The sequence below is a fragment of the Chrysoperla carnea genome, chromosome 2 (assembly GCF_905475395.1).
Source record: "Chrysoperla carnea chromosome 2, inChrCarn1.1, whole genome shotgun sequence".
Taxonomy (NCBI): Eukaryota; Metazoa; Arthropoda; class Insecta; order Neuroptera; family Chrysopidae; genus Chrysoperla; species Chrysoperla carnea.
In genome coordinates, this window is record NC_058338.1 from 71,281,708 (window position 1) to 71,305,080 (window position 23,373).

General features: G+C 32.6%; 1 protein-coding gene across 5 annotated transcripts; it reads right to left on the minus strand.

The window, feature by feature from the left end:
- Positions 1-23,063, minus strand: LOC123293288 (CREB-binding protein-like). Of its 5 annotated transcripts, none has more exons than XM_044874055.1 (20): positions 22,476-23,063; positions 20,805-20,951; positions 18,409-18,674; positions 17,644-18,340; positions 17,298-17,579; positions 16,475-16,771; positions 13,449-13,693; positions 12,165-12,659; positions 11,645-11,954; positions 10,627-11,571; positions 10,264-10,553; positions 9,835-9,992; positions 7,726-7,836; positions 6,248-7,025; positions 6,000-6,167; positions 5,692-5,925; positions 3,215-4,127; positions 2,564-2,970; positions 2,244-2,471; positions 1-1,566 (listed from the first exon to the last, which is right to left on the minus strand). In XM_044874055.1, the coding sequence occupies exons 1-20, from the start codon at positions 22,543-22,545 to the stop codon at positions 1,018-1,020; spliced, it is 7,590 nt and encodes a 2,529-aa protein (XP_044729990.1). In that variant the 5' UTR covers positions 22,546-23,063; the 3' UTR covers positions 1-1,017. The 5 variants fall into 5 exon arrangements, with proteins under 5 accessions (XP_044729990.1, XP_044729989.1, XP_044729991.1 ...); XM_044874054.1 differs by having other exon boundaries at positions 16,475-16,774; XM_044874056.1 differs by having other exon boundaries at positions 7,726-7,806; positions 17,292-17,579.
- Positions 23,064-23,373: the final 310 nt, after the last annotated feature.

A 23,373-nucleotide genomic window follows, 5' to 3' on the forward strand; every position in this document is an offset into this window, starting at 1 on the left:
AAATTTTTTTTCTTGTTTTTTTTTTTTTTTTTCGCTAAGTAATTTAAATTTTTGGTCTTTTCCAAAATTGGACACGAATATTTAATTTTTAGATTATATTTAATAATTAGATATAATCCATCCCCTTCCACAATGTAGTATAGCTACCGTCAATCAGAATCGTAGTCAAATACGTTATTTACAGTTTTTTTTTTTTTTTGAACCCACCACAAATGCGGTCGATATTTTCTGTCACAAACAAAGGTATCGCGAACAAATATACAAAGTTTACTTATTTTACACTTTTATATTATAAATGAAAAAAAAAACTAGAACTTACGGATAAAAACTGCTATGAATAACGTATTATTTAATTTTATATTTATATATAAAAACAAATATTTATATATATGCATGTAGCAACAGAGCTGTGCAGAGCTACGTCCAATGTCTACGCACTACGATGACACAGGTTTATTATTGATTAAAACACAGCCTGACAGCAGAAAAGCCTTATAAATTCCTCTGTGATTGATCGCAGGCGCAGACGTATATTAGACGCGCAGTAATATATCATAATATATATATTTTGATGATAATGATCAAGTCTAAAGCAAGCGATGTATCACACGCGTTGCACAAGTTGCATACGTTGCACCGCGCCGCATTGTGGTAGACATTGTCGCACACTAACACAAAATGGCTGTATCAAACATATGTACAAGAATTACAAATCTCAATTAGATTTGAGTCAGTAAAGAGTTTAAAAATTACGTCAATTGACTTTATACAAATATAATTACAAATAATAAACAAACACTGTTCTTCATTTTGAGTTGTGGTTCGAACACTGTTGTGTGGTTCGGTTCGCCGCTTCACTCAATTCTGAATTAGTTAAGTAATCGTGGATTAAGATATAAATCGGTTCGGTTTAGAACTCAAACTCACTTTCAACATACAATTATTATCTAAAAATATTAACAAATGTTATTTGTACCATGTCTTAAAATTATTATTCATTTGCATTAAAACACATCACTACAATTGTTCAACAAACTTGCTTAACTGGTCCTGGGGTGTCATTGTGGACGGGGCTTGATCTGATTGTTCTCCAGGGGCAGACGTCGATTGTGTAGGATTTGATAGCATCATCTCTGATGGTCCAGCTAATTCATGACCACGCGGACTTGGCGCTGGTTGACCGCGTGGACTTGGCACCGGCCGAGGTGATGGATTCGGTTGTGGGCTGCGAATGGGCGGTGGACTGCGTACACTTTGCATTAATTGCTGTACGCTCCCTGCCGGGGGCCCCATCGACTGTGGTGAGGGTTTGTGACCGGATAGAGGTAGATAACCAGGTTGATCTCCAGTGAACCCACTATTTGCCCATTGCTGTTGCATAGGCTGTCGAGGGATACCACCGGTCAGTCTTTGTTGTTGATAAGGTGGTGCTGGAGGTTGTTGGAATTGTCCCTGAGCTTGTTGTTGTTGCTGCTGCTGCTGTTGTTGTTGTTGCTGTTGGCGCATAACCAACAACTGATGTTGTTGTTTATACCACTGGGTCATTTGTTGGTTACCAGGACCCACCTAAAATGTGAATTAATAATAGTTAACAGAAATAAATGAAATTAAAACAATATTGATAAAAGGTAAGTAATCAGGTGGTCTAAATTGGAATTACTGAAAAAGCGACTGTTTAATAGTACAAATTTTTATCGCTAGTTGGCGGGATTTATCTGATTTGAATTTGAATATTTTTATTGGCCTTAAAAAATGGTTCAAGTATTGCCATCTGGTAGTCAAACATTCTAACTACTGAATTCGGGTCTTCTGATTTTAATTAGTACGAATTATTATCGCCAGTTGTCGAATTGCAACTCCCAGTTATCAATATATAATACAATAATTATTTAGTGTACACACTGGGGTGGCTCCATGTATGCAATATTATACCACGCAATACATTCTAATCGGACAACGTGCTTTTTTTTACTTTTGGAGATTCAACCTAGCTCCACCCTTCAAAATTTAAATAAAAATTGCCCATAATTTTTTACAATAATAGAATTAACAATCCTAATGTATCTAATAAATTTCTCTACATCATTTCTCCGCTAACCAAAATATATTTTCACTCTCTTTCTTGACTATATATACAAATTTTAAAAATTTGAATTCCTGGCTGCAAACTATATTAAGTCCAATATCTAACTTCACAAGAAAATATAATAACAAAATATTTTAGAAATTTTGTAGAAACTTACTTGTCCAGGACCTCCAGGTTGTTGCTGTGGAATACCAGCACCAGATTGTTGTTGTTGATTCAGTAATGCTTGTTGCATCTGTTGCATACGTCCCGCTTGCGCTTGTGCTGCTTGTTGCGATATTATATGTTGTAATTGTGATTGCGGTGGTCCAGCACCTCCAGGTCCCGCAGGACCACCAGGGCCAGCATTTGCATTAGCACTATTTTGTTGAGCAGCGGCTTGTGCCTGCACAAAACATCGAAATAAGAGCAAATTCTACCGTATAGTTTGCGAGATAATAATTTTGAAAAATCTATATTACAAAGATTGAACTTTACCTGTCGTTGCTTTATAAATGCAGCCATTAATTGTGGATTCGATTTCAATATTTGTAATATCTGTGCTTGTTGCTCCGGTGAATTTGGTGATTTTAAAGTTTGCATCAATTGTTGAAGTGCTGCTTTATGCAATCCCGTACCACCTGGTGGTGGCGCACCGGGCATACCTTGTCTCATACCCATATGGGGATTCATTCCTCCTCCACTTAAAACTGGAGGCTGTTGAGGTAATTGCGGATGCATTTGAACTCCCTGAGGTCGAACGCCCTGAATGCCAGCTGATGGATACCTAGGAGTCCATTGTTCCATGGGTAGTAGGTTTGGACCACCAGGACCTGCCATAGCTCCACGTTGTAATTGAGATGGAGGTGGCATTACTTGACCGCCAGGGCCTGATTTTCCGTATCCTAATAAAATGTTTTAATGTAATGTTTGTATCAGGCTAAAAATTATTTTTTCAAATTTATTGTTATTCCAACTGTTACAAATCTAGTGTGTGAATTTACTACTTAGTGTAAACATCATGTATTTTGGTCAACAAAATGCATAACTTTCGGGCACGTCAATCATGGACAATGAATTAGTTTTATAATAAGTAGAAAAATTTAAGAAGAAGCGATCAAAAAATTGAATAAAGTTGTGAATACATACCAGTAACATGAGGTGCTTGTTGCCTTGCAGCCTCTTCCTGAACTTGTTTAACAACTTGAAGTACATTTGCTGGTGGTGTTTGAGTTCCTCCTGGCTTCATGCCAACACCAGGTTGGTGCGGTGACACTAACCCACCACTAGGTGAAGAAACGGTACTTGCCGGACTCGCAGCACCAGGACATGGCGCTCCAGTAGGTACAGCTTGTGCTCCACTCGCTGGTATGCCTGGAGCTACTGTTCGCATTGCAGCCATACGCCGTCGTAACAAATGTGCTTGTTGTAATCGTTGTTGTAATTGTTGTTGTTTTAATTTGTGTTTAATATTCGAACAGAACGGTACCGGACATTTTGTTTCTTGACAATGTTTCGCATGGTAACAGCATAACGCAATCAATTGCTTACAAATAGGACAACCACCATTTGTTTTTCGTTTACATATTTTTGTATGGGTAACAACTCGTTTCATCTTCTGACAGCTTGGTAACCGACAATTAGCATCCCTACATTGACAAGCATGTACAAGGGATTGTATACAACGTTGTATGGACATTTTCCTAGCATCACCATTGTTCGCTTGTTTTTGATCGGATGGTGATGAACCATCATCCAAATCAAGTCCAAGTTTCTCCATTTTGTGTGGATGTCCATCTTTTTCGTAACATTGTATACACAAATCAAAGTCATCGCACACTGTACAATGGTATCGTGTTTCCACATGCGTTTTACAATTATTACAAGTGTAAACGAATTTGTCTTGTCCTTGATTATGTAATTCGTATAACATGGACATTGAACTAAATTTCGCTCGTCTTAATGATGAAAATTCGTAATGTTTTTCTCTGGCCATTGTTAAAAATGCATCACGGCCATCCATTAAATCACAATTTATAAATGGATCAGGATCTTGAATTTGCTGATTAAATAAATAAATTGCTATATTATTAATTTAATTTTTCTATTTTAAATTACTAACATATTGAATAACAATTTCGTCTTTATATTACATATAGTTGTGCAATTGTAATACTAAATTTGCGCAATAGACTACTGCGCAAGCACATTTATTAGGTTAAGGTAGTATGGCAGTATCAAAATCATATCAGCAATAATTTTTTTTTTCAATATGTTATACAATTTTTTTTTTCATATTATGAATTATTAATTTATAAGTTGAACCTAATAGCTATTTTTAAGAAATACAAAATAATAATTTTTACGCATTAAATTGTCTAGTACTAAGTAGTAACAAGTACTTTCGTAGAATGTTATGTCTCAAATAAGTAGGAATGTATTCTAATACAGCTGTAGACAAAAAAAAAAAAAAAAAAAAAAAAAAAAAAAAAAAAAAACAAAAAAAAAAGTTAAAAAAATTAATTAAAAAAAAAACTATATGGTGAATCATATTGAAATTCGTTTTGATGCTATTTAGTATACCCAGCATCATAAAATGTGCACGTGTTCTACCATTCTAAGTGATATTACTATATGATATGTTATAGCTATATCATTTAGAAACTGCATAAAAGCATACAGAAACCATTTCCGGTAAAACTCAACAAAGGAAATCGTAAGTGAAAATTTTAATAAATTTCCTCTTATTCTTAATTTTCTCTTAAACGGTAGAGTAAAAAAATCTAATTTTTTTTCTCTTAACGTAGAGATCTTTGAATAAATTAATAAAATAAAAGTTTGCTGTGACCCTCGTTACTGAAATACTACCTTTAATATAGATATTTTTCAAAAGGAGTGGCCAATATATATATGATCATCTTAGTCAAAACGTTTTCTTTGTGCAAACGTTTATTTTGGTAGTAAAAATGTTGTCTCAAAAGTCACAAATGATCACGCGTTCGCGTCCTTAGATATTCACAGTCAAAGGTCTCGAAATTCAGTTTTTTATGAATATCTTGTTTCTTTTGCCTTCAATCGTATTAGCATTTATTATAAAAGTAGTAGAAGGTAAAATTTTCTACAAATTTTGTTTGAAACTTTTTTTTGTATGTTGAACCGTTTTTGAAATAAAAGGTGCAGAAGGTGTTGCGCTCAGCTTAAAGTACTTTAGTTCTGGGTCAATATTTATAAATATAAAGCATTGACCGTGAATATCTAAGGACGCGAGCGCGTGCTCATTTGTGACTTTTGAGACAACTTTTATACTATCAAAATAAAGTTTTGTACAAAAAATTAGCTTATTCCGCTAGATTCCGAGGTGAAACCCTAAGATGATTGGAGTATCTAATATTTTCCAATTTTCTAGTGTATTATATATTATCATATTTCCTGATAATTCCCGATTTTCCAGGTTTTTGATTGACTATTCTCATATTGGCAAATAAATATATGGAGAAGATGGAAAAATCTAGCTATTTATTACATAAGTATTATGCATAGAATTTTTTACGTAAGCATTATGGACAGAAAATAACTTTTTTTTTAAATAAACAATTTTGAAAAAAAAAAATTTTATAATTACTTACCGGTAAACTAGCAGCTGACTGGGCGGAATGTAATCGAATAACAAAGAAAACTTCCTTATGCTTCTCCATTGTAGCAAGAATTTTATCTGATAAATCATTTCCTGTTTGTGGTGTATTTGATTTTTTACTATTTTTACGTTGACTTGCCTTCGATTTATTACTCTTTTTAGCTTTCTTTTGACCTTTCTTTTTACCATCTGGGCCTATTTCATTTTCTTCACTCAATGAAAATATCTAGAAGCATACATAATAAATATTAGCTTACAGTTTTTTATAATTAGGTTAATTTTTATTAATTATCAAAATACCGCATTTGCAGCAGCCTCTGCAGCTTCAACTTGTTTTCGTTTCTCTTCTTCTTCTTGATCTAATTCTTTGATACTTTCTTCTAAAACATTAGGCCAGAAATCTCCTTCAAAGTACGGTAATTCAGCGGCTGAACTTAGCTTATCTTCCATTGCTTGTTTATGAATATCCTAAAAATCACATTCAAAATTAATACACATTTTAAGATCTTTGAATCGAAATGTTTTTGAAAACTAGATGGTTACGTTACCTTGTAATCAAGAACCCTCCGTTCAATAATTCCTTTATCTAACATTTTTTTATACCATTCTTGTAATCGTTTTGGCTTTGGTATTTTTTGTTCAGTTGGATGGCAGTGGAATATATAATCATCACCTTCTGAAGGTGGACACGCCCAAATATGGGCCATTGTATAGCCTAATTGCTTAACATAATCCATGTATCCTAATAATATTTCATGATACACAGCTGTACGAAATTGTCTAGGTTTAAAAAAGTGAACTGAATCTAAATAAGCAATATAAACTCGTCTAGTGTTCGGCGGTGGACAATCAGAACCATATTCTTGAACATGCATTCCAAAGAAACACACATCCGTTCCATCGATCTCTTCAAATGCAAATAATGCTTTCGCTCTGTAAGGAAATTCACCAGCTAATTCACCAGTTTCAACAAATCTAGCACGCATTCCGGGCTTCACTTCAACTGTTTTCTCTGAACTAGACACAACACGAATTGACACTTCACCAGCACCAGCTTCTTTTTTCTTTAAGAAATTATTAACACGTGTTTCAATATAAATACCAAGTTTTGTAGTTGGTAAACGTTTCGCTGTAAATTTATTATCTTTCCGTTTTTGTCCTTTCTTTTTCAAACAATTATCACAAACAAAACCTTGTGGCCATATTGTATCCATATGAAGTACACAAATTTGATGAAGTTTACGCCCACAATCCAGACATGCTACAAAATGTTCTAATTCTAGGTGATCATTTTTCATTTCCACGAATTGATCTTTTTTAATTTCGCTGCAAAAATAAGAATAAATTGTATTTTCACTTATTAATAACAAAATATGTAAGATAGGGTGTCAAGGGTGGGAACAAAAGTAGAAGTAAGCATTTATCGAAAGTATTCACAATGCTAGGGATTGTGATCTAGATACAAGTGATAAAGCTGACTGATGAAATACAAAACTTTTTTAATCAATTAAATTGATTTGGAGATATTTATTTTCAGTGGCTGCTTTAGCTCCCACAGAAAAAGTTGCATATCGAAAAATTTTTTAGGAGATCGTTTAAATCTTTCGAAGGATTCCACTTTCTCTCACAAGTGTATACGTTTTTTTGGGCTTTAATTCTCATCACAAAGGAGTAATTAAGAGTCAAGTTGATGCATCTCGTTCAAACTTCATAAGTGTATACGTTTTTGGGCTTTAATTTTAAACAGATTGTTAACGCTAATACCAGTCATTGTGATTATCAACAGTTGAAAAGTTTCTAGTTTCGTATCGCAGAATCTTAATATTGAAATGTCTCCTGGTAACAAATTCTAATGCAGCGGAGCGGCAAAAAACAATTCTTTTTTAATTTTTTTTTTTTTTATATCAACAATGCCACATTAATTCAAAGAAAGATGTAATGTTTAAGTTTTGGAAAACCACCCACATTGGTATGAAGAATTCAAAGGGTCTTGAAATTTTAAATAAATATTAATTTAAAAACTTACGTTTGTGCTTGTGTTGGATCATCTCCGAGGGTGACTGTATCTCCTGGTATATCGTTGAAACACTTCTGACAAAATGTGTACCTGTTGGATCCGAGTCCATACGCTTTTAGACTGTTGTTGAATGTAATGAATTGAACACGTCAAAGCAAGCAGTTGATATTAACATGATGAAGCAGGATAAACAGGTAACAGTGAGATAAAAAAAACACCAAATGTTAGATATGAATATGACCAAGAAATCACAAAGCACTGTTTTTATAATGATTAGCGAGCACATTCTTATATTTAATGCACGATAATAAACTTAAATAAGACATCACAAAATTCAACTATGACGTGGTCCAATAATTCGAAACATTATTTTATATGATTTATTGGTAGTCTACATTTTGATCTTGGTTTATGTTCTTCTTCCAAATCTTCTTCAAAGAAGATTTTCCGTCAAAAATCTTCATGTTTTCGACTACTTTGACTAACATAGTTATTGATCAAAATGAATACAAATTCCAAAAAGAAAAAACCCAGACTTTTTACATATATGTTTAGGATTATTGGACCAATAGAGACTAGAAAATTTAATTTAGAATTTATTGTAAATCCTGATGTGATTCGGAAAAGTGAGTATACGAACTTGGCTACTTTTTTATGACTTTGAACACAAAACTTTGTTGGAATGTAAGCTATAAATGGTATCTCAAAATTTATAAATGATGTGTACCTGTTTGATGAGTAATGTTTGCTTATGAATCCCTTAAATGTAAGGGGGCCCCCCTGTGTGAATTTTTTTAAATTTGAAGTCATTATAAAGGTACAGCAGTTAGAAAAAACAGATGTTGACAAATTCAGATAATTTTGTTTTTTAAACTTTCCTCCATCGTAACTCGAGAACGGTCAACCGATTCACTTGAAATTTATTAAGAAAACTCAGTACATGTAAACTAGTATCATCCAAAACTACCGAATATTTCTCTTTTTTTTTTTTTCTTTTTTTTTTTTTAAACTAATAAGAAATAATGTCATTTGAATTTTTTTTTAGCAGTCTGTCAAAAAACTAATTTTCAATAGTTTTTACTGATTCTAGTTCATTTCGTGCATTTGGACTTCTTTCGTTTTTTTTTTTTCTTTCAAAAATGCGAATCAGTTGAAATCGTGTAGGACCTTAGCGTTCTTTTTTCGTGGCGGGTGTATCCAGAATGGTACAATTCCCGTTCTAATAAAGACTTTTATTTGAAATTTGTTTTACATAATCTTTAAGTAATAATAAATAAATGATACAAATTTAGAAATTCTATCTTATCATTTTTAGTCAAAAACATTGCAGAGTGGTACAATTTCCGTTCTAATGAAGATTTTTATTTGAAATTTGTTTTACATAATCTTAAAGTAATAATAAATGATAAAAATTTCAAAGTTCTATCTTTTAATTGTTAGTCAAAAATGGGTCGTCACACAAGCGGGCCCCCTTAATATTATCCACAAAATAATTGTTTATATGTTAACTAACTGATGGTTGCGATTTGTCTGTGAATGATTATAAAAAATTACTTTTCTTCTGCCGTACGCGTCGTATTATTTTTATTTAACAAACACTAAAACCGTGGAATGGGATTGGTGGATTGATCCCACAACGCGGAGAAAAAAAATTTGTATGTCTCTAATAATTTTCGTATGAAGCTCATACGAAAATTAAACGGGAACTATTTGATGCATTTTATTTAATTTGAATGATGTAAAAATCAACAAAATGTTTTTATTTAAATTACTACAGAATAATTTTATTATCCAAAAATTTACCAAATTAATATTAACGAGTAAAATTTTCGTATTAATCGACTTAAATTTTCAAGTCTCTATAATTTTAGCATTTGTTTAAAAACAATAAAACCCCAGTTTATGAATAGCTAGTTGGTAATTAAAATAACCTTTCGTAATGTTGAAAATTAATGAGTTTAAAAGGGGTCATTCTAGAGTAAAACTTTACTAAAATTTGTTTTATATTGGCTAATCGTCACTTCGAACAACTTTCGAAAAAAAACAATTTGAATCTAGAATGACCCCTCATAATATAAAATCTATTAAAAAACAGCAATAATTTGAATTGTCTTATACCTGTTTTGATAACTGTAATATTTCGCATCTCTAGGTATCGTACACAATTGTTTTCCATAACAGCAAAGCACTTGAGGGTTAAACGTATATTTTCTTCCACAACAATAACCTAAAGATTGCATTACTGGATCGATTTCTTGTTCAAATACTTCAGATAACTGTAAAAAATAATCTCATGATAAAATTTTTATAGCAAAATCAAGATGAAAGTTCGATTTTAACGATAAAATTATTTAAGTAATGAAATCTATTAGTCTTAAGATTGTTCATTTTATGCTTCGAAAAATGGGTGAAAGAAAGTTTAACAATCATATCAAAGTTGAGTGAAAATGATGTAAACTCATTTGTATCATAATTACGGGTCGTCACCCACATTCTGTTTCAAAATAGTTCACAATGTTAATAAATTAAGAATTTTTAATTACTTACCTTCGTACAATGTTTGTAGACTTTAGAATTTTTTCTATTATATAACCAAGCATTATCAAACATAAGCCAAACATCATTTACATACTCCCACGGATCGGAATATTGTCCTGTGTCTAATTTACGTTTAATGGTTGACAAATCCATTGGTTTCTTAACAATATCAAAATAGTCAGGAATTCCTAATGCCTGAGGGTCAACGGGTTGACGAAATGGTATCGATTCTGGATCTTGTCTATATAGTTTTTCTAACGTTGGCATTAACGCTTGTCTTAATTCATCTGGTTTGAATACTATATAAAAATAAAAATAGAATTAGTAACAATTTTTATTTAAAAAAAATAGAATTAAGGAATTAATACTTACAGCATTTACGTTTTTTATCTAATGCGCCTCCTTGAGCTTGAGCTATGGGTTCAATTTTTGGTTTAATTTCATTTTCAGAAGTACTCGCACTCGTACTTGGTGAGCGTGGTTCATCTTTAATTGGTGGTATTTCTGAATCATCCATAGGTTCTGCTTTAATTTCAGATTTTGAATCATTATTTGCATTTTTGCCACTTTCTTGTGAATCACCAAAGCCATCTTCTTTCTTTACGTCCATTGAGTCATCGTCATGTTTCATATCTAGTTTACCTTTCGTGGATGGTGGAGGTGAATTATCTTCGTCTCTATCAGCAGCACATGCATTAATTGCCCGCTCCATACACGACATAGCACTACTACTACTGGTTTGACGGGGTGCAGCATTATTAATTGCTCGTTCCATACTCGACATTGTACCACCTCCTTTTCCGATATTATTATTCATACCCTGACTGCTCGCTGTTGTCGATGGAGGTGGAGTACTTGCAATACTTGATTGTTGAGGACTACGTCCAACTGGACCTGGAGATGGTCCTCTAGATGATGAAACCGATGTTGGACCCTGAGATTGTGATGTAACGGATGGTATACTTTCTGGTAGAACGTTTGATAAAGACGATTGTAATCGATTATTCGGTGTGTTTATATTGTTGAATTGACTTTGTTGTGGATTTGGCGTTGTCTGTTGCTGATTATTTTGCTGCAGACTACCAAATGGTGATTGCGTTGAAGGAGTTGCAGGACATTGTTGTTGAGGTGTGTTAATTCTTTGTTTCATAAGATCAGGGAATTGATGATTGCCAGCTGGTGATGCACTTGGAAGACCGGTAGTTGTAGGACCATTTGTATTATTAAATTGTGGTTGATTTGGTGTACCACAAGGTGCACCTGTTACACTACCCATACTAGGAGGTCCTTGTGATAAAGGTCCAAATGGTGAAAGTCCTGCAGATTATATAAAAAAAATTATTTGGCAATTTGTACTAACATTTTCAAATTTTCTGGAGAATTGTCTTACCGGGATTTGGAACAACCATATTGTTAGATTGTGTTGAATTGACAGTTGAGTTCGCATTCGGGCTAGGTCCAGGGGGTCCCACCAAATGAGATTGATTTGAATTTTGTTGTGGAAATTGCATTCGAGGACCACCTGGTAATTGTTGCGGTTGTTGATTAGCATGCGGCGGCATTGCAGGACTATGACTGCGTAAACCACCAGCAGATACGGCTGCTGCATTTGGTTGACCAACACGTGGTGCTACTGTACTTATTGCACCAGGAACATTTGGTCGCATTTGAGGTTGTTGTGGTTGATTAACTTGTTGCTGCTGAAATTTTAAAAATCAGGTCTCGGTGAAATCGAAAAGTTGGTTTATAATTTCGATAAAAAATGATTGTCTGGGGTAATTGACACTCAAAAATATATTTTAATTATGGATTATATCCACTATTTCGTTAAAGGAAGTTTAATAATTAAATTTTAAATTTTTCCCAAAGTACAAAAAAAAAAAGAAAAAAAATTGAAGATAAATAATTACCAGGTGTTGATTTTGCTGTAACTGTTGTTGTTCTTTTCGTTTCTGCCGTTTTTCTTCTAATTCTTTTTGAATTTTATAAATTTTTTCTGCTAATAAATGATAATATCCGGATAAAGAGTTTGCCATCTCAAACATATCGCCTTCTACTTTTCTAGCATACGCCACTAAATTATGCATTCGTTTATCAAGCATTGCCTGAGGATCGGGCGTAGGAAAAATTGCTTGCACTAACTTATGAACCAGATGATTTCGTAATTCAGTTGTTACTGATTGATGCCATTCTTTGGTACCTTGTACCGGAAGCGCGGTAACAAGACCTGATAAACCAAATAATTGTAGTTGTTGTATATTTGCAGCTGTTGCTTGAGCTTGTGCTGATGTGGTTGAACCTGGAGGACCTTGACCAGGTGTTGAACATGGTGGACCTTGGCCAGGTGTTGAGTTTGGATCACTTCCAAGTGGTAAACTAACATTTGGTACAACTGATTGCCCTTGCTGTAAATCAAAATAGTTGACAGTTCATATTCACAAATTTTTTTGTAACGCAAATAGTCGCTATCGGATCTACAGGACTCTTATTAAAAAAATATAATAAAAGACAGTCATTTTGCGAAGAAAAAAAATCGTTTTCAAAACAATCTATTATTTGCAAAAATTAAAAAATTATTTTGCTTCTGAAAATAATTACTTCTTTTAACTGTGTTAAAATTTTCAACCTCAGCGTTCTAACTAATAGCTTAAGCTACAATCCGTTGTACTAAGCAAGTAAACGTCGCAAATTGCAATTTTTAATTTCAAAAATTATAGAACAAAATATATGAAACTGGGTTGAATGTCCCCAATAGCAACTAATAAAGCGTTATGGTTATCAGGCCAATAAAATATTAGCACTCTCTTAAAGCTACGAAGAATTTAATTTCTGTCAACATGGCAAAATGTGGATGTGGGAAATGAAACATTTGTGACTGGAAGTGACGGTTTAAGGCGAGCCATATACTATTAGAAATTGTGATTGATCAAATTGTAAATTTTTTAATGTCATGTTATCATGATGAAAAATTTTCCGGTGAAATAATTTTAGTATGGTCCTTATAATGCACAGAGCCATCACTGTACAAATCAAATCCACACTTGCTCATTTTTCACAACTTCTGATAGAAAAAAGAACATCAAAGCCAACGTAAAATACTCAACAGATCATTGACATAAAAAAAAAAAACTATTGGCACAACGATCAATTGTCAGTTCAATAATAAACAAATCATTTACAAGTGTTCAACATACCTGAGGGGGTGCTAATACTCGTACAGGGTTCATATTTGGTGGTCCAGCTACACCTGTAATACCAGCTGGACCTGGCATACGAACTCCACCAGGTCTATTTAATGTTTGGTTAGCTCCCGTTAACATTGAATTTGGTGTTCCGGGTGGAGCTGTTTTCTCTGGAACTGGGATACCTAACGCATCGTAGGCCCGTCGCATATCGGATGGTGTTGGTGGTTGATTATTTGCGGGAGGATTTGTAGTAGCTGTAAGAATAATTCATTACATAAAATTCTGAAAACGGCTCAATTTTCAAACAACAATATTTTAAAGTGAGTTTTGTACTTTCAATTCAATCTTAAATTTAATCCAACTAGAAACTTTTTTAATTAGTACAACTATTCTTAAAATAATAATAAATTCTAAAAAAAGTATAGTCTAACGAATCCCTACACATGGCGAAAATAGAAGGTAATCATTTGAAAGCAATAGTTTTGTGAAAATTTTAATAGATTTTATGTAAATAACTAAAAAAGACATTTGAGACCGCCGGAACACCCCAAAAGAATTGTTTTCTTATTATTATTTTTGGTACGAAAAAAATTAACGCCAATACCAAAATTAGACTATAAACATGTCATTATTAACCATCAATAAAATTATTAATCAGTCGCCAAGTTTGATTACCAATCAGAAATTAATTTTTCACTTAGCGTGTAATTCATACTTTTACATTGCTTTTATTTTTCGTAGATTTATGTAAAAATTTATTCTGAACTATTTTTAGAATAGATACAAATATCTGACAATTTCAATAAACAATTGAATTTTTTATAAACCAGTTTAAATATTGGCGCTAATACTTATTCGAATTGCTATTTGCACTAATATTTTGTATTCCATAAAAAAAAACAAAATTTATTGTTCGGGGTTTATAGAAGATTATTATTTTAAGAACAGAAGTATATCATAATGTAATACTATAAATTTAATAAGTATTATAAATATTCGTTTTGAATAATTTTCGATTAAGGTATCTAAGTTTAAAAAAGTAAATGGGGAAATAATTTTAAAAATGCTGTAAATATGAATATCTTTAAATTGGACCCTATTTCATAAATTTAAGTTCAACAATTAAACATTCATCATTTGAAAAGTAAACTAAGGAACACAAAGTATAATTTAACGAACTTTTACTTAATTTAATTTAAATCGAAGATATTTTTTAAGAAAAAAAGGAATCTGTCAAAAGAAAAGGTTTTTTTTTTTTTAATGTATACAATTTTTTCAACAAAATAATTTTTTTTTTTTTTTAGATTATATTGAGGCTAGGGGCATACGAGTTTCAATTTAACATTTAGTATTGGCAAAATGGGCGCTTTATAACCAACATACTTCAGTTTTAAAGTCTGCATATCCCTTTATCTTAAATAGAACTGTTAAGATCTTTATTTAACTTATATAGAGATGAAGGTTATACTGATTCAAAATACCTACGAAATATATCTGACTCCTGAGACAATTGTACGAAGACCTAGACAGCCGTACTGTGAGCATGTATGATCTAATAAAGTGATCTGCGGGAATACAATTGAATTGGATGCATAATTGGTGTATTTCATATTTCATGATTGATAGTCAAGAATCCTTGCTGCGTAATGTTCCATCTCAAATAATGTATTTATTTCCTTTATTATAAACATAGCTACTTCAGATAAGTATGTTCCAAGATTTTGACCGTATCTTGTTTATTTTATACACTTAATCAAAGAGTATCCTTTTTCCTAATAATAAATAATCACTATTTCAATTTTATCGCCATTTATTTTGTGCGGTCATAAATTAGAGTTGTTATTTTTCTACAATAACTTAAAATATAACAAGTTAGTTACTAAAATCCCGGTATATAATCCAAAAAGAAATTTAAAGTGGTTATTTAGTTGCTGTCTAATAAACAGATCGAGCACATTTCTAAGAAAGATGAAAATCGATATTCAATAATGTTTATCATAGCAAATAAATAAAAGTACGCCTAAAACCCAACTATGTAAAATATGAAAACAAGCACATAATATAGAGGAGAAAACAAACATATATTTTATTTGACAGACCTCCGATTATGCCAGAATTTTTATCTTTAACTTTTTCTAAACGATGATTGTATATTATATAACTTGAAAATAAAAATGATGCTGCCAAACCGGTGTAGTGGCTAAATAATGTAAACAAAATGAAAGAAGCAAATGAATTTCAGTTTTAGTAGTATTTTTTATTTCCCGAGTGCTTATTATGCAATTCTTAAGTTAGAAACCTGAGTTAAGTATTCTTACATTTATACGATTATCGTATACTACAGATTTATGCAATTACGTTACACCGTCAAAAAAAAATTATATCGTAATGCAAAAAATGATCTTTGCTTATGCGAATGTTCAAATAGAAGTGAATAAATTTTTGTAATGTAATAACTTTATTGTTTTTAAATAATTATACATAAAATAATTATGTTCTGTATAATTTTTACAAATAAGTCTTCCATAAACCATTTCACCCAAAAAAGCATTCTACCATCAACGTCTAAATAATTTCTTTAATGCTTAGAAAAATTTTAATAATTGGATTGAAATCCAATACTTCTTGTCATTGGGGAAACCTGCGTAATCTATTGTAACTTTCTTCTTTGTACACTTGCTTTGTATGAGAAAAAGATCAAACTGCTTGAAATACAACTAAATGAATCTTATTTCTGAAGAGAAATAAATCTGGAATTATATGGGTATATATTATTATATATAATTACATATTATTAAACATACATTTAGTGTACGAGCCCGCTAGAGTTCTCAGAGTTGATCAACGCGATTTGATTTTGATGAAGTATTAAGACTTTTATCGAAAAATACAGTTTTTTTTTTTGAATGCGTAAAGTTTTTCATGAAAAATCCTAATGTCAAATTAGGAATTAATAATTAATTTCAATAGTTTCAACTTTCGATAGTAAAATAAATGTATTAAATGAACTTAAAAAATATTAAATATATACTTACGATTAGTAGTAACATTTCTCTTGTCAGCTTGCTTGAGTGGCAAGCACACGGGACAATCAGATCGCGTACAATGTTTCCAATGACTAATGATTTGTCTAGATGAACTACAATGTGGAACGTTACAATTTTTTCCAGCTTGACATGTTGTCATATGATTGAGTACATTCTTCATGGTACTACAGTGCGGTAATGTACATTTCCATGCTTCACCATTCGCTTGTGATTCACGTCGTTGACATTTATGTGCATGAAGAAGTAACACAAGCTGTTGTTGGATTAGCTTACGTTTTTCTGGATCTGCTAAAAACAAAATTGTATAAATATCATAATAATTTTTTGCAATTATTACTTGATATTCTAGATAGTGTATATAGTATAGTAATAGTATCCAAAAATAGAGATTTAGTTTACGTGATAAATAATATCTTCCGTTATCTGAAAGCTCATAGCAGCTGATTGGCTGACCAATCATTGTTTTTCTTAAAGCCAAGTATAAACAAAATTTTGAAAGAGGTACTCTACTATCTTTGATGAAAGTAATTAGTTTTTTGACAACAAACTTCAGACAACGATTGATATTGACTTCATAAAAAGTACCTCATTTTTGCTCTAATTTGTATTTAAACATTCAAAATAACCTGATCCATATTCACACCACTGCAATGATATTAAAAAACCAAGAAAGAAGTGAAGTGTTTTAAATACTCTACTACATAAAGAATTTGGTAGATATAAGTAACAAACCTTTATATAAAAAATTAATGGTTTTATTTTAAAATCAAGTTGCAGTTGTATAAACAATAATAAATTAACAAACCCAAACCTGTTGATGTGGCTGTGCCTGTATTTGGAACATTCGTTGGAGGTGGATTTTGTTGAGTGGCAGTTTGTGGTCCAGGTTGACTACCACTTGGAGCACCACTCTGAGGTTGAGCTGGAGACGCAGCTGGAGGTTGTGCTTGAGATGCCATTCCTCCCTCACTCACACCAGCAATTGGTCCAGGACCACCTGTTAATGGCGGACCTGGCCCTACAGGTCCACCAAACCTCGCAGCTGCTTGTATACAAGCCATGGTAGCAGCACGTTGCTGAGGGGCTACAACACCTATAAAATTCAAACAAAATTCAATATTAAAAGAATTTAAAAACACTTTTTCTTTTTACCATACCTTGCAATTGAGGACCTGGTGTGTTTACGCCTCCAACATTTTGAGGTCCTCCACTACCTGAACCATATCCATACAAATTTCCACTAGCTCCCATTCCTTGATTATTGCTTAATGCATTCATTGTTGCAGCCATATTCGGAGGTTGCATTCGTGGGCCGCCAGATAATGCATGTCCAGGACCACCTCTGGGTCCACCCATATGTTGCATGGCTGCCCTCGCAGTCATCATTCCTCCTGGTCCATTTTGTAGACCAGCTAAATGTGGACCACCAAGCATATTTCCTCCAGGACCAACATTACTCCCTGCAGCCGGTAATGGTTGTTTATTCAAACTATTAGTTACAACTAAACTTCCTCCAGCCATTCCGCCCATGGTGTTCATATTGCTATTCGTCATAATCATACCTCCCCCTGGCGCTACACTATTCATTCCTGGCATTGTAGAATTCATTACTTGCACATTTCCATTACTAGCCATCGACATAACATTTCCAATGGAAGATTGAAGTCCTCCTACACTATTTGGGATATTACTCATCACAGAATTAGCTATACTAGAAGGCATATTGCCTAGAGTCATTGGATCTACCCCTGGACCTTTTGCCACAGATACATTAGGAGGTGATTGAATATTTGGACTTTTACTACCTAACTGCCCCGCCGCTAGAAGAGGATTTCCTACTAAACTTTTATTGCCCTAAGAAGAGAAAGATGATTTAATTATTATTGAATAAATTTGATTATATACAGTTTTAACAACTTTACCTGCTGTTGCAGAAGATGATGACTTAATTGTATTTGTTGTTGTTGCCGAAGAGCAACGTTTGGAACTTGACCTCCAGTCGGATCTTGTTGATCCACCGATACTCCATTTTGCATGGCTCCACCAGGACCCGGACCTTGAGGTGCTGGAGGTTTACTACTACTGGGTCCGATATGGTCAGTAGAAACTCCCCATGATCCACCAGACGTCATCAATTCATCTGGTAGATCATTTTCCAAATCGAACATATCCAAATTCGATAGGACATCTAATAATTCAATAAATCAAGTTATAGAAAATCGAAAATTACAAGGTGTTTCAAAAATTACCACAAAGATTATATTAACAAATCTCTGTTTTCTATAGCACGAGAGATTTTGACTCAAATTGTTGGTAAACTTTCACAAGAGAAGTAATTAAAGTATACTTTTTCGATTTCGAGGCCTTGCAATTCAAGAAGGCATATATTAACATTGTCTCGGTTTTACAAACGATAGCCAATGTTTTTTTGACTACTTAAATGGGACACACATTCAGCCTCTCCATATTGCTTTCAGATTCTAGATTTAGATAAATATGACTAAGTTGAAATTCTTTCCTCTACTTTAATACTACCCGATGGGCTGAGAACAATATGAATGAAATTACTCTACTTTATCCAACTGAATTTGTTTGAAACACCTTGCTATCAAATAATTTAAACTGCTTTAACAAAATCTAAAATATTAACTATAAAAACATAAAACTCATGATTGTATATAAGAGCATGCCATATTATAAAACTGAGAGGTCTGTACATCCATGCTATTGGCTCCTTAAACAATTTTAGTAGCCAGTCATAAAATACGACAAAATTTGCTTTATTGTAGGATCGGTTTTATGTCTCAACCCTGGGTCAGTTTTGACTCAGTCCATTTTTTATTGTTGCCTTACAATAATGCAAATTTTTACCATTTTACCGGCTACTAGACAATTATACACAGGGCCAATATATCTATAAAAACTGTTTCACAAAATTTGATACAAAATCTAAAAATGCTTTGAAAAAAGACAACTGGGTAATAATATTAAAAGCAATAATCAACCTTCGAAAAGCGTATAGTTTATACTGCATTGGGTCGGATTGTTTGAACTCTACAATACAGTGTTTGTTATATTTATGTCATGCTAATATTTTTGATCCTATCACTACTAATTACAAGATCAAGCCTCTTATCACTTAAATATGTATAATGCTGATTTCAGATATACTCAATAATCTACGTTTATTTACTACTTTAGACGAAATGTTATTCAAATGCAAGCTATAAATTTATTAATTCATTATTTAGAATTAGATTCACTGATTCAATTTGAACCCATTGAACAATTCAAAAATTTATAATTTTTAGGCATAAAAAATGATCAATCCGCAGCTACTTTATTTCTGTAATGCATTTGTTATAGTGTAGCTTTTATCGATATCTTACCGGCATAATGATATATTCATGGTCCAAGTTTGTGGAAACTAAATTTTCGAAAATGCCTTACTTCGTTTAGCTTAGGGCTTAAAGGTTTGAAGATTGTGGATTACTAATCCTTAGTCTCAGAGGGTGTGACTGGCTGAGTATAAATTTAGATTTATCACAATTGGCGTCGAATTAACAGAACGCCCATAGAAACCTACGGGGAGCCAGGTTAGAATATTTGTGTTTAAATTTTGGCCCCACGTATCCTAAAACCAATCTAGGTAGAGAAAATAACGGCTTCCACGTAGCCTCTTACTTATCAACGATCTAGAGACCCGGTTTCGGAACTTTTCTGCAATTTTCTTCGAAGCTCAAGCAAATGTTCGTTTACTTTTTATCTAGCTTTGTTAGAACCAAATGTATAACGTGGCATCTTAACGTCAACGAAAGACGTCATTGTCTCCAGGTGACGAATTGAGTACTTAGAATCAATAAGTCAGGTGCTGGAGATGATCGTTTTCAAGAAGAAAAGTCACAAACTTTACCCGTATAATTTCATAATTAGGATATCATTTTTGAATTAATAAACTTTGAAAGTTAGCCAAAAGTGTATCTCCTGCATATGTCTGGAATTGTTGCTCCAGCAACAAAAATCATTTTGTGACGACTGAAAGTAAGGCAATAATCGTAATAGGCAATCTCCACTGATCTCTAGGCTAAAGAAAACTGATAATATTGGCTTAAAACCGGTAATATATCGATGAAAACTTTCAAATATTTCTCATATTATACAAAGTAGAGCTAACTGAGATTCTTTCATATTTGGAAAATTAAAATGATTTTGGATTATTTGAAGCATTTTTATATTTAGTGTGTGCAATAATTAAAAAATGTTTGCACAGTCTCTCAGATCTTAATTGTTTTTTATGTTAAATTGTTGAGATATTTACTTGTTTTCTGTGAGTACATGTTCCCCCATATCGGCTGATGTTCCAGAAGAGGTTGTGAGAGACTGTTTTTGGATTGCCCACCACCATTGTCTGTACCAACCAACCCACTGTAGTCGTATGAATGGTGCATCATACCCATTGAAGACACTAATTACATTACATTCCCAAATTAATTTATTTTGTATTGTTCGCAAGATTACGATTTGCAAGGAGCGATCAAATATAAATTGAAAGTATTTTTCTTTATTTTTATGTGTTCAACTTCAAAAGTTTAAATCGACACACCTGTAATACACCTGTTAAGCACAAAATATCTTGCAAAACTCTCAATGCAACAACATGATCCACGGCTTCATTGGAAATTGAATTCAATAATGGGTTACATTACAGTTTTTTTTTTGACAAAAATTGTCTGCTGAGTCCCAATAATTTGCATACTTTAAACTTAGAAATTAAATGGCTTTATCGAGTGGTTTTTGAATTCAGTTCGTACATTTGATTCAGTTCACCTAAACTTTAAGAGAAGCTTAAGTCCCAGATGATTCACAACCTTAGTAAAATAGCTCCAGATTTCCCTGAGCGTAAGTCTTCCACCAGAAACAAAATTGTTTTAGTTTAAATACCATATACCCACCTGGTTCCTCATAGAATCTTCCACAATATCAAAGTTTTGTCATCTTCCATATACGACTTACAAGTGAAATCATATCAAAGTTTCAAGTTTTGGGGATGGTTTTTAACAGAACTATTGTACAAAGATGTACTGAATCATTCCCTGAAAACTTTCACCGAGGTGAACAAAATTTTTGAAATTTTTTCTTATTTGATCCACAAGTATGATTATCGAAGAAGAGAGTTGACGGTTATGGATTACACCTATACCTGATTTGTTTACTTTCACAATCACGCACATCCAAGTGAAATCTGAATTGATCAAATCTAGGGTCTTAGTCACAAACACTATACAAATAGGAAAATGGAAAATTTTATGTTATGATAGTTATGATTTAAACGGAAAAGTTCGGTCAAAAACTCTCTACCCTTCGTTGCAAGTTTTGATCGAGGTATGCATATCATGATTTAGGTTATGCATAATAATTTGGGTTTTTAAACGTCTCCTAATTCCCAACATCTACATAAGTTTGCCATAGCCAAATTTCAAATCTTAGTTTTTTTTTTGACAATTTGGTTCATTCTAAAAAATCGATATCTCAAAAATTAAATTAAATATTGAAAATTTTTAGTCTTTGTTAATGTTCAGTACATCAAAAACCTTTAAATTTGATCGCCCCCTTAAATCGTAATATCTTCGAATTGTTGTGAAAAGTATCAAATTGGTTTAAAGCAAACATGCTATTAATATTTAGGTAAATATAATTGTATCATGCATAAAAACATTATTGTATTGTATTTATTTTTAATTGAAATAAAAAGAGTGCGATAAAAACCAATAAAAAATTTTTATTTATTTATTGAAAAAAACACGAATTTACTTATATATGACACAAAAGTACGAAAATCTACAAAAAAAAAAAAAAAAAAAATGACAGTAAATGTCAAGAACAAATGTTCTCCAATAGCACTGTCATAATACAAAGCTAATACATGCAAGCGTTTGAGTATGTTTATGTTTATAAAATTTTTGATAATTTCATTACATAAATTACGTACCAGACGAATCAGTTGAACCCTGAAATGGGTCCAACTTGGGCCGTTTAGCATTTGTAGGCCCATCAGCCATGGTGAAGTTCGTATAGGCCTCTGTTTACAAAACTGATGCCGCCACAGCACTGGCCAAATGCGGCGGACACTTAATCTTAAATTCTCCACTATTTAAATATTATTTAACTTCACACACATAGTTTGACTGCACTCGAGCACATAATATGAATAAAAACTATAATTTTATACTGAGTTCGATGTCCATTCGATGCACGAAGGCACATATTAAACAATGGCATTCATCCATTTGCCATAATGAAGCCTCTATTGGTCGACTACACAGAACTGAGAACAAGTAAGTCTCACCATCTTCCGTCGGTACTAAACTAACACAATGATATTTACTTCAAGCAAACACAATTATAAACATTTTTTGAACTTTGTGAACAAACACAAGCTTTCTTTAAATTTCAAACACAAATTCACTAAATATTATCGATAATTATGACCATCAACTACGTATAAATACATTAATTTTTAAGATAACATCCAAAATGAGACACTGTCTCAATCAAGTAATATGGCGGCTGTTGATGAAAACTTTTTCTACGCTTGTCATAAAATGTCTGGATCACAAAAGTGTATAACTTTCATTTTATTGGTTCATATTGGGCACGTGATCAAAGCAAATTAATCTATTGGCTATGTCTTGGCCGGAAACAATGGTCTGACGTAGTATCCGCCGTCAGCAATGACGTCACCGACTGATGGAGCCGAAGATTGACGATCTTACAAGATGAAATTTAACTAATTTTTAATTATTGTAATAAAATAATTTTTTTAATAATACTTTTATAAAGTTATTCATTTTTCAATTCTTTATAAGTTTCATCCCATGCGAATTAGT

Coding starts and splice junctions, on each gene's coding strand:
- LOC123293288 (XM_044874053.1), bottom strand. CDS start 22,545: ATGGCTGATGGGCCTACAAATGCTAAACGGCCCAAGTTGGACCCATTT. Junction 17,580..17,643: donor ACCAGGTCCTCAATTGCAAG/GTATGGTAAAAA, acceptor TGAATTTTATAG/GTGTTGTAGCCCCTCAGCAA. Junction 6,168..6,247: donor GGAGGGTTCTTGATTACAAG/GTAACGTAACCA, acceptor TGTGATTTTTAG/GATATTCATAAACAAGCAAT.